General features: G+C 43.3%; 1 protein-coding gene across 2 annotated transcripts in view; it reads right to left on the bottom strand.

Annotated features, from left to right (window-relative positions):
- ncf2 (neutrophil cytosolic factor 2) overlaps window positions 1–12,078 on the bottom strand; it is a 50,062-nt gene that overhangs the window by 29,818 nt on the left and 8,166 nt on the right. For both annotated transcript variants that reach the window (XM_043699516.1, XM_043699517.1), the window contains exons 2-3: window positions 748–830; window positions 268–376 (exon numbers count right to left, since the gene is read on the bottom strand). In XM_043699516.1, coding sequence (XP_043555451.1) covers window positions 268–376; window positions 748–830 — 192 coding nt within the window. The remainder of the gene's footprint in view (window positions 1–267; window positions 377–747; window positions 831–12,078) is intronic.

Below are 12,078 nucleotides of genomic sequence, written 5' to 3'. Positions count from 1 at the left end.
TTGGAGGGCATCTTTAACCACGTGGGAAGGGAAATTGCGGTCTCTAAAGAAGGAGGCCATCTGGTGTGTTCTATGGTGGAACTGCTCCTCCTGGGAGCAGATACGGCGGAGGCGGAGGAATTGGGAATACGGGATGGCATTTTTGCAAGAGGTAGGGTGGGAAGAGGTGTAATCCAGCTTTCTTCAGGCCACTTCTTGCAGTAAGATCTCCATTGTTTCCTACTTGGCTCTAACTATGTTGTTTATTGCCTCTTTAAATGGACTTACTTGACAAGAGCTCAGCTTGTACCGGAGGCCCAACTGGTTGTAGTCAATCAACTGATTCCCTCTCAGACGATTAAAGGCTTCTACAAAGTCCCTCAAAGCCTCTTCATACCTGAACACAGAACATGAAGCAACATCAGGGAGAGAAAGCTAAATTCCAAAAATGCATTACACAAACAACCTTTCCCCTAAATAAATATTTCCATTAAGAAACTCTGAGTTGCAAGTTCTAGCATGCATATAGAATTGAGATCAAGAACTACTGAAGTACAAGTAGTGTGGTGAGTTGTTACAATTCTCACATTGATAGTATTTTTGAATAGTTTCGAAATACAATTTTGAATCATTATTGAAACTGTACAGAAATGATTCAACCTTTTCCAAATTGGCTGCTCTGCAGTGCCATTGGAATCTACAGACAGGCTTTGATTTGAAATGGAAGTATTACAGGTTGACTCTAAAACAGAGTAGCAAAGCACTTACTTTTCATTTTTGTACAAAGTTATCCCACGTTGAAAGAAAGCAACCGCCAAGTGCTCATCCCTGCAGATGCTTTTATCAAATGCCTACAGAATGAGGAGTACACATTATTTTTTTTAATAAAGATGTCCCTAGAATAACTCAGCTCTACTTTGAGGTGCTTTGATGTTTTGCAATGATTCACTGCCAGTTTTGTTATAGCCCTCATGCAATAATAACTGTTCCATGGAGATAAAAATCATTTTTTGCCTCAAAACAAGAGAAATATGCTATTAGCAAATCTCCACCACATGGATACATTACAATGGATCCAGCCCAGAGCTGCTGTGCTTAACAAGAAGGACTGTAAAGTGGAACATTATTTCTTATTCTTCTGTCAATTGAACTGAAGATGAAGCTCTGTTTAAGTAATTTATTTTCATTCATTTTGTAATCCAAAATCCAAATTGTAGCAACAAAACACTTTTTGCTATATTTTCCCAAATATATATGACAATAAAATTATTCATTCATTCATTCATTCATTCATTCTAGTGCTGGCACTGACCACACTCATGCACATGAGGAACCCCCTGGAGATCCCCCTGCTATAGGTGCCCTTTATTCAGTAAACAATTATTGACTTAACTTCATCCACTGAATCTGATCAATTAATTGAACCCAGATAGTAATTAAATAACAAACTAAAAATTTGACTTTCGTTTTTTATACTACTTAGCTGATCTACTCTAACTTTATACTTTATTAAATGAAATTAAGAATTACCAGAATACTTGCTACATGTATTTCTTTGATCTGTAAAATCACTTTGTGACGTGATATTTTCCCCTCCTGCTGGGTTCAGACTGCTGCACAGCTCCCAGGCTGTTCTTTTATCCGATTGTTCATTCGTTACTTGTTGAAATAGAACATAAAACAGTACAGCACAGTACAGGCCCTTTGGCCCTTGATGTTGTACTGACTTATAATCTACTGTAAGATCAAACTAATGTACATAGCCTCCATTGTACAGGTGTCACCACCACATCCCCCCCCCGCCCACCACTGCCATCCCAAAACCTACCACAGATGGCTGAAACCATGGATAGTGACGAATCCTATCATTTAAATGGGAACTTTACCTCCATGCCAGCTCCGGGAATTATTTCCGGAATGTTCCATGTAATATTTTCAGGCGGCGGTAAACCGCAGATAACTGAAACAGTGGAAACCGAATCCACGGATATGCAGGTTCTACTGTACTATCATCCATGTGCCTATCCGACAGTTGCTTAAGTGTCTCTAATGTATCTGACTCTACTACCACTGCTGGCAGTGCATTCCACATACCTACCAATCTCTATGTAAAGAAGTGACCTCTTACATCTCCTCTAAACCTTGTTCCAATCACCTTAAAATTATGCCCACTTGTCTGCCCTGGGAAAAAGTCTCCCACTCTATGCCTCTTATCATCTTGTACATCTTTATCAAGCCACCTCTCACCCTTCTTTGCTCCAATGAGAAAAGCCTTAGCCCCCTCAACCTTACTTCATAAGACACGCCCTCCAGTCCTGGTAAATCTCCTTTGCACCCTCTCTAAAGCATCTCCATCCTTCCTATAATGAGGCGACCAGAACTGAACACAATATTCCAGGGTGGTCTAACCAGGGCTTTATCGAACTGCAGCATAACCTCACGGCTCATAAACTCAATCCCCCTACTAATGAAAGCCAACACACCATACACCCTCCTAACAACCCCTTCAACTTGGGTGGCAATTTTGAGGGATTTATGGACATGGACCCCAAGATCCCTCTGTTCCTCCACACTGCCAAGAATCCCGCCTTTAGCCCTGTATTCAAATTTGATCTTCCAAAATGAATCACTTCACACTTTTCCAAGTTGAACTCCACCTGCCACTTATCAGTCCAGTTCTGCATCCTGTCGAAACCTCCAACCGCCCTCCACACCATCTACTATTTCACCAACCTTTGTGTCACTGGCAAACTTATGAACCCACTATTCCACTTCCTCATCCAAATCATTTATAAAAATCACAAAGGGGGGATCCAAGATGGTGTGTTCTGCTAGGATCGTATTTGCTAGGCTCCGCGCCGCAACACCGATCCAATAGAGCCAGAACCCATTTCAAACACTTTACTGAGAGAAAAAGCACAGTAAAGGAGCCAGAAATCTGAAAAAAAATCTTTGTCCTTGCAGCTGGAGAATACCAAACAAAGGAGGAAGCTCGTCCAGGGCCAGGGCCACAGCCCAGCCCTCTGAAGCAGCAGACTTGCTTACTCACTAGATCCTGGTTGAGGAGCTGGCCAAATCCCGTGAGGTCCTGGGGAAGCAGATCCAGCAAAAAAAAAAAAAAATCGAAGAGAAGCTGGCTCCTACCTGCAATGCTGCAAGACTTGGGTGAAAGAACCGATGAGCCCGAGCGCCAGGCTGCAGGGGTAGAGCCAGACTCTAACTCCTCTAAGAGCCAGATTGAAGCCCTGGAAAGACAGGTCTATGGTCTGTTGGATCTGGTCGACAATCTTGAAAACAGGGGCAGAAGAAAGAACCTGCGTGTTGTTGGCATACCGGAGAGGACAGAAGGTAAGCGGCCAGTGGAGTTCTTCAAGAAGTGGTTCCCAGAATTCCTTAGTTTGGAGGTTGAGAAGGGAAGGATAACAATTGAAAGAGCCCACCAGATCGTGGCATGAAAGCCAGGTGCAGATCAACGTCCACACCCTGTCCTGGTGAGGTTCCATCATCAGACATTTGTTTGACTCACCAGAGAAAGCAACGAACTTTGTGACATGTTGACTTAAGACGAATGGCTGAATAGGCGTAGAGGACAGAGCTGTTTCGGGTTTGCTTTTCTTTAAAAAGGACTTGGTGCAGTCTCCTTTTTGGTAATAAGTTGCGTGAAATGATGTCGGGGATAGATAGAGTATTTATCTTTAATCTCTAAGTTATGTTAAGGGATGGGTGACATATTTAGTTTTGGTTTACTTATCTATAGTACTAACCCTGCTCTTGGGCATTTTTTGTCTCAACCGGATGGTCAGTGTATGTGGCGCGATCCTAGCTGGTAGGAGTTGAGAGGGCGGTTGGGATGATTAGTAGGGTTGTAGGTTGTGTCGGTACCCCAGTTGAATTGGGGATAAATTCCTCTAATGAGTGTCTTTGGCCATTTTCTGTTTTTGCTCTATATAGTTTTTTGTAAGTCTTGTAGATTTGTTGGCTGTAGTTATTTTAACTGGTGTAGTTTTTGGGTTTTGTGGATTATTTTGCAATCAAGCTCAGCAATCCGTAGTTCGGCTTCTTCCTCTCTGGAGTCTAAATGGTGCTATAGAAGGTTATGGCTAAGAATGTGTTTAAGTGGTGAACCTGGAATATTAAAGGGTGTCATTCACCTGTCAAGGAGAAGGTACTTTCCAGCCTCAAAAGGGAGAGGGTGGATGCTGCCTTATTACAAGAAACACACTTAGATGATGCAGAGCTTTTGAAGCTGCAATAGAATGGGTATGACTGGGTTCATTTTTCATCTTTCAATCTGAGGAGTAGAGGGATGGCTTATTTTAGTTAGAAAGAATCTCCCATTTAGAGTGCATTAGAGTGCATTAAAGATACACATGGGAGATTTGTAATCCTTAAAGCTTTGATACATGGGGAAGAATACAGGATCTTAAATGTTTCCTGTCCCCCGGCCCACCCCCTTAAATTCTTGACAGATGCACCTTCTAGACTGGTTAACCTTGCATCTCAACTTATGTATAAGACATTGCTTCAGCCACATTTGGAATACTGTGAACAGTTCTGGTCACCTCATTACCAAAAGGATGTGGATACTTTGGAGAGGGTGCAGAGGAGGTTCACCAGCCTGGTATAGAGGGTGCTAGCTATGAGGAGAGGTTGAGTAGATTAGGATTATTTTCATTGAAAAGAAGGAGGTTGAGGGGGGACCTGATTGAGTCCTACAAAATCATGAGAGGTGTAGACAGGGTAGATAGCAGGCAACTTTTTTCCAGAGTGGAGGACTCAATTACTAGGGGTCATGCAACTTTTTTCCAGAGTGGAGGACTCAATTACTAGGGGTCATGAATTCAAAGTCTGAGGGGAAAAGTTTAAGGGAGATATTTGTGGAAAGTTCTACATGCAGAAGGTGCCTGGAATGCATTGCCAGCGGAGATGGTAGGGGTGGGAGCAACAGCATAATTTAAGATATATCTAGACAGATACATGAATGGGCAGGGAGCAAAGGGATACAGATCCTTAGAAAATAGGCAACAGGTTGATTGAGGATCTGGATCAGCGCAGGCTTGGAGGGCCGAAGGGCTTGTTCCTGTGCTGTAATTTTCTTTGTTCTTATGTCATCGTAGAAGGGGATTTCAATGGTCTCATGGACCCTATGGTAGATAGACTGCCCAAAGAGCCGCTGATATCTTCTTTGCGATCTAAACAATTAAGGGATTTGTGTGCTGAGTTGGGGTTGGTAGATGTTTGGAGGCACTTTCACCCTTACTGGCAGGGACTTCATGTTCTTTTCGAACCCACATAAATGCCATACCAGGATTGATCTTTTTCTGACTCCCGCAGCACATCTGAGCTCGGAGATGTCATGTACAATTGGCATAATGGCTATTTCTGATCACATCCTAGTGTATTTAATGGTTAAGAATAAGGATACAGTGGTAGGCTCAAGGCACTGGCGACTGGACCCCTTCATCCTCAAGGATAGCAAGTTTATTGAATTCTTTTCTACTGAGTTCAGGGCTTTTCAATATATTAATTCAGGCTCAGCAGGTAGCCCATCCATTCTTTGGGAAACAGCTAAAGCCTATGCTAGGGGGTTGGTTATTTCCTATTCAGCCAGTAAGAAGCGATAGACGAGTGAGCAGCAACGCTTCCTCGCGACGCATCTGAAAGTAGCTAAAAAGGCATATTTTGACAGGCCCTCGTTGGTTAAAACTGCAGAGGATCACGGCACTTCGGTCAACATGAACTCCATGCTCACACGGACAGCCAAGAGGGCGCTTACATTTGCAAGTCAAAGGTTGTTCGAGCATGTGGATAAGCCTGGAAAGGACCGAGTGTACCTTGCTTTGAAAAGGAGTGCCCCCCACCCCAGCCATTACCTCGATCAGAGAAGACACTGGAAATTTGAGCTACGATTTTAAAAGAATTAATGCAGCATTCCGAAAATCTCACTGAATTATACCAATCTGAAAGCTGCGAGAGTGGGAGGGTTAGGATGGATGCTTTTTTTTTTAAGAATTTGGACTTTCTGGGAGTGACCCCTGAACAAAAATCTCTCCTCAATGCCCCATTGTCAGAGCAGGAGGTGCAGGAGACTGTGTGGAAGCTCCAGAATGGGAAGGCCTCCCAGTGAGTTCTGTCAGGAATTTATAAGTATAATGTCAGGGCCAATGCTTAGTATGTTTAATGACTCACAGAGATGGTGGGAGGAGGCCATGGCTAAGAGAGGCAAGCATCTCTCTCATTCTTTAAAAAGGGAAGGCCCCAGAGGACTGTGCTTCCTATAGACCCATTTCACTCCTAATGTCGTCTTCAAAATCCTATCCAAGATTCTGGCATTAAGGCTAGAAACAATACTGCCCTCCATCATTAAGGGGGACAAGACAGGCTTCATAAAAGGTCATAGATCGATGGATAATGTCAGGAGATAATTCAACATGATCTAAGTATGTCAACAACGATCAGTACAGGGATTGGTCATCTCCTTAGATGTGGTAAAGGCATTTGACAGGGTTGAGTGGCAGTATCTTTTTCATACTTTGAAGCAGTTTGGCCTGGAAGAGATCTTCATCAGGTGGGTGGTGGTTTTGTATAGTAATCTTCTTGCTGTGTTCCTCACCAATGTGTACAGTCAAGCAATTTTAATATTTGTAGTGGTAATCACTTGTCACCATTGCTGTTCACACTGGTGATCAAACTGCTGGCAGAGGCAATATGCTGGGCTCCTGATATAACCGCTCCAGAAGTGGGGCCAAAGTCACATAAAATCGCAATGCATGCAGATGATGTTCTTGTCTTCTTATCAAACCCAACAGTCTCAGTGCCACAGCTGATACAATGCATCAATCTATTTGGTGGCTTCTCAGGTTATAAGATCAATTTTGCAAAGTCTGAGGCCATGCCCATGGGTGGTCTCTCGAGAGTACCTGATCCTGAGGGTGGATCTCAGTTCTCCTTTAGATGGTCGCAGGAGGGCTTTCTCTACTTAGGTATATTAATTACTCCCATTTTTGTTCAGCTATTTAAAGCCAATTTTGCCCATTTATTCAACAGAATCGAGCAGGACCTTCATAGATGGGAGGCGCTTCCAATCTCTTAGTTAGGTCGGATAACCCTCATTAAAATGAACATTCTGCCCTGGCTGCTGTATCCTACGCGAATGTTTCCTCTGCTTTTTACTAAGCAAATATTTAGAAGACTGAATGGTTGATTCAGGTTTTTAGATTAGATTACCAACAGTGTGGAAACAGGCCCTTCGGCCCAACCAGTCCATACTGACCCTCCGAAGAGTAACCCACCCAGACCCATTTCCCTCTGAATAATGCACGTAACACTACGGGCAATTTAGCATGGCCAATTCACCTGGCCTGCACATCTTTGGACTGTGTGAGGAATCTGGAGCACCCAGAGGAAACCCACACAGACACTGGGAGAATGTGCAAACTTCACACAGACAGTTGCCCGAGGCTGAAAATGAACCACTGAGCCACTGTGCTGCCGCAAATGTGCACCCAACATGGGGCACTAACCCACGACACTGGAATTAAGAGTCCCATGGTCTACCGGCTGAGCTAGCTGGGCAGTTCTTTTATCTGGTAGCACAAGCGGCCCCAAATTAAGTCGACTGGGACGAGTGGGCATTCCCAGATATCAAAAACTCTCAGTTAAACTCGTTGCTATCTTACGTGAATGATGGCGCCCAGGGAAACCCTCACTCATTTTGGTTGGACATCGAAGCATTTCAGGCAAGATGTCCCCTTGTTACCCTGCTGTTCTGAGGAAAAAATGAGAACAATTAAGGAATATTGCCATAGCCCAGTAGTCATGAATACTGTAAAGGTGCAGAAAGCAATGCATCAAGGTGAGGGCAATATTGCCAAAATATCATTTTTGACATCCATGGTTGGTATGCCAGGCTTTCAGCCAGGGATGATGGACTATGGGTTTAAACTATGAGCAGCTAAGGGCGGGTCTTGCCTGGGTAACTTACTCAAAGGGGAGCTATTGATGTCCTTTGACCAGGTGGTGCTGGGAAATATGAATTGCCCTCTTTCATTTCTTTCAAATTAGAAATTTCAAACAAAAACAGACCACACGTCAAACTGATCCTCGTAGGTCCAACATGGAGAAGAGGGTGTTGAGTGCTAAGGGTACATTATCTGTTAGCAACGCTTATCATCTATTGGGAAAGAGTCCCTCAGACAAGACCAAATGGCTCTTTAAGGTATGGGAGAGGGAGTTGGACATTGAGAGCTCTTCTGAAATATGGAGGATATCTGGGAAAATGCAAAAAGGATTTCGATTTGCAACAGGACCCACACCTTACAATTGAAGATTCTCCACAGGGTCCATCTGGCCCAGACTGCCTCGCTAAATTTAAAATGGGAGAATCTCCAATGTGTCCTAAATGTTAGGTAAGTATGGGCACACTTACTCATTGTTTTTGGTCCTGCCACAGACTGCGGGCATATTGGAATGCTGTGGTATGCGAAACAGAGAAGGCCTTGGGGACGGAGGTGGAGATGGACCTGATATCTCTTCTTCTTGGTTTTGTTGATTCACTTTCATTAGATGCACACAAAAAAGGCTTTTCAGTATCCTCATTTTTTGGGCAAGAAAGAACATTCTATTATGGTGGGTGTCAGAAAATCCCCCGAAGCTGGGGCCTGGCGTAAGCTAGTCATGAAGCACATCCCCTTCAGACTTTCTTACGAGTATGATGCACCATAAAACTGAGAATTTCGATAAAACATGGCAGCCCTTTTTGCACTACCTGGGTACAGATTTGTCCACCATAGTAATAAGAGCTTTTATCTAGCCATGGCAATTCTATATTATGAATCTAGTATCCAGAGGGGAGGAACTTTGAACATATGAATATGTATGGGTTCGATGATCGATGGCTATTGCTTTGTTTTGCTGAGCTGTGTTATGATTATCATCATTATTATTATTAAGATTTATCTTTATTGGCTTAGTTATTATTATGTAATTAGCAGGTTTGTTTTTTAATATTGATTTGAATTGTTTCATTTTGTATTTCCCTTTTTTAATAAAAGCATATATTTTTTAAAACAAAAATCACAAAGAGCAGAGTTCCCAGAACAGATCCCTGCAAAACACCAATGGTCACCGAGCTCCAGGCTGAATACTTTTCATCTACTACCACCCTTTGTCTTCTATGGACCAGCTAATTCTATATCAGACAGCCAGATTTCACTGTTTCCCATGCCTCCTTACTTTGTGAGTGAGCCTACCGTGGGGAACCTTATCAAACATCTTGCTAAAATCCATGTACACCATATCCACTGCTCTAACTTCATCAATGTGTTTTGTCACATCCTCAAAGAATTCAGTAAGGTTTGTGAGGCATGACCTTCCCCTCACAAAGCTATGCTGACTATCTCTAATAAAACTATGGTTTTCCAAGTAATCATAAATCCTGTCTCTCAGAATCCTGTCAAATACTTTGCCCACGTAAGACTGACTAGTCGGTAATTCCCAGGATTATCCCTAGTCCCTTTGTTGAACAAGGAAATAACATTTGCCACCCTCCAATCAACTGGCACTACTCCAGTGGGCACAAAGATGAATGCCACAGTGCAGCAATCTCTTCCCTTGCTTCCTGTAGTAACATAGGGTATTTCCTGTCTGACCCAGGGGATTTATCTATCCTTATGTTTTTCAAATCTTTCAGCACATCCTCCTGCCTCACATCGACATGTTCTAACATATCAGTGTGTTTCACGCCACCCTCACAAATGAAAAGGTGCCTCTCAGTAGTGAATACTGAAACAAATATTCATTTAGGACCTCTCCTACTTCCTCAAACTCCAGGCACAAGTTCCGTCCACTATCCCTGATCGGCCCTACCCTCACTTTGACCATCCTCTTGTTCCTACTAGGAGTGTAGAATGCCTTAGGATTTTCCTTAATCCTACCCACTAAAGCTTTTTCATGCCCCCTTCTAGCTCTCCGAAGTCCATTCTTCCGTTCCTTCGTGGTTATCTTGTAACCCTTTAGAACCCAGTTTGATCCATGCTTCCTCAACCTAAGTAAGCTTCCTTCTTCCTCTTGACTAGATGTCTATATCCCTTGTCATCCAAGGCTTCTTCACCCTACCATTCCTTCCTTGCCTCAGTGGGACAAACCTGTCCAGCTCTATCAGCAAGTGCTCCCTAAACAGCCTTCACATTTCTGTTGTGCATGTCCCTGAGAACATCTGATCACTATCATCGAAATCCTCTCCTACCGAGAGATCTGACAGCTGGCCTGCTTCGATGTCAAGCACCAAATCCAATATGGCCTCCCCTCTAGTTGGCCTATCTACATATAGCATCAGGAACCCTTCCTGGACCCACCTGAAAAAAACTGCTCCATCCAAACTATTTGAACTTAAGGGGGTTCCAATCAATATTAGGGAAGTTAATTTAACCTGGGGCAGTGTTTTGTAGAGCAATAAGATGGTGTTATTTTCTGGGTCTGTAGATTGTGAAGGAGCAAAAATGGTCTTTAATAAAGTGATATGTACTTCTTGTCAGATGTGGGAGTTTAAAGAGAGGTTAAGGGTTACTGTGGATTATATCTACCATAAATGCTGTTGGATGCGAATCTTATCAGATCGAATGGATCGGTTAGAGAGACAGTTAGAAGCAATGAAGAATTTGCAACAGCATGTGATGGATGGCAGTTATAGGAAGGGGCCTTCTGTGGATATACCATTTCAAACAGGTATGCTGTTTTGGAAAATGAAGGGGGTGAAGAATTCTCAGGGGAATGTTGCACAAAGAGCCAAGTTTCTGGTATGGAGACTGGCTCTAATGCAATGAGGGGTACATCGGGTTCCAAGAGATCAATTGTGTTAGGGGACCCTCTAGTCCGAGGCACAGACAGACGTTTCCGTGGCCATCAGCGAAAAATCAGAATGGTGTGTTGCTTCCCTGGTGCCAGGATCAAGGATGTCTCAGAGAGGGTGAAGATTGTTCTCATGGGGGAGAGGGGCCAGCAAGAGGTCATTGTCCACATTGGAACCAACAACACAGGAAGGGAAAAGGTTGAGATTCTGAAGGGAGATTACAGAGAGTTAGGCAGGAATTTAAAAAGGAGGTCCTCGAGAGTAGTAATATCTGGATTACTCCCGGTGCTACGACCTAGTGAGGGTAGGAATAGGAGAATAGAGCAGATGAATGCATGGCTGAGGAGCTGATGTATGGGAGAAGGATTCACATTTTTGGATCATTGGAATCTCTTTTGGGGTAGGAGTGACCTGTAGAAGAAGGACGGATTGCACCTAAATTGGAAAGAGACTAATGAACTGGCATGGAGATTTGCTGGAGTTGCTTGGGAGGATTTAAACTAGTAAGGTGGGGGGGGTGGGACCCAGGGAGATAGTGAGGAAAGAGATCAATCTGACACTGATACAGCTGAGAACAGAAGTGAGTCAAACAGTCAGGGCAGGCAGGGACAAGGTAGGACTAATAAATTAAACGGCACTTATTTCAATGCAAGGGGCCTGACAGGAAAGGCAGGGCATGGTGAGGTACACGGTATTGGGATATCATAGCAATTACAGAAACATGGCAGACTGGCAGCTTAATGTTCCAGGATACAAATGCTACAGGAAGGATAGAAAGGGAGGCAAGAGAGGAGGGGGAGTGGCGTTTTTGATAAGAGATAGCATTACAGCTGTGCTGAGGGAGGATATTCCTGGAAATACATCCAGGGAAGTAATTTGGGTGGAACTGAGAAATAAGAAAGGGATGATCATCTTATTGGGATTGTATTATAGACCCCCTAATAGTCAGAGAGAAATTGAGAAACAAACTTATAAGGAGATCTCAACTATCTGTAAGAATAATAGGGTAGTTAGGTTAAGGGATTTTAACTTTCCAAACATAGACTGGGACTGCCAAAGTATTAAGTTTAGATGGAGAGGAATTTGCTAAGTGTGTACAAGAAAAATTTCTGATTCAGTATGTGGATGTACCTACTAGAGAAGGTGCAAAACTTGACCTACTCGTGGGAAATAAGGCAGGGCAGGTGACTGAGGTGTCAGTGGGGGAGCACTTTGGGGCCAGGGATCATAATTCTATTTGTTTTAAAATA

The sequence above is a fragment of the Chiloscyllium plagiosum genome, chromosome 11 (assembly GCF_004010195.1).
Source record: "Chiloscyllium plagiosum isolate BGI_BamShark_2017 chromosome 11, ASM401019v2, whole genome shotgun sequence".
Lineage (NCBI taxonomy): Eukaryota > Metazoa > Chordata > Chondrichthyes > Orectolobiformes > Hemiscylliidae > Chiloscyllium > Chiloscyllium plagiosum.
The sequence above is the reverse complement of the archived record's forward strand: the minus strand, read 5'-3'. Positions and strand labels throughout refer to the sequence as shown.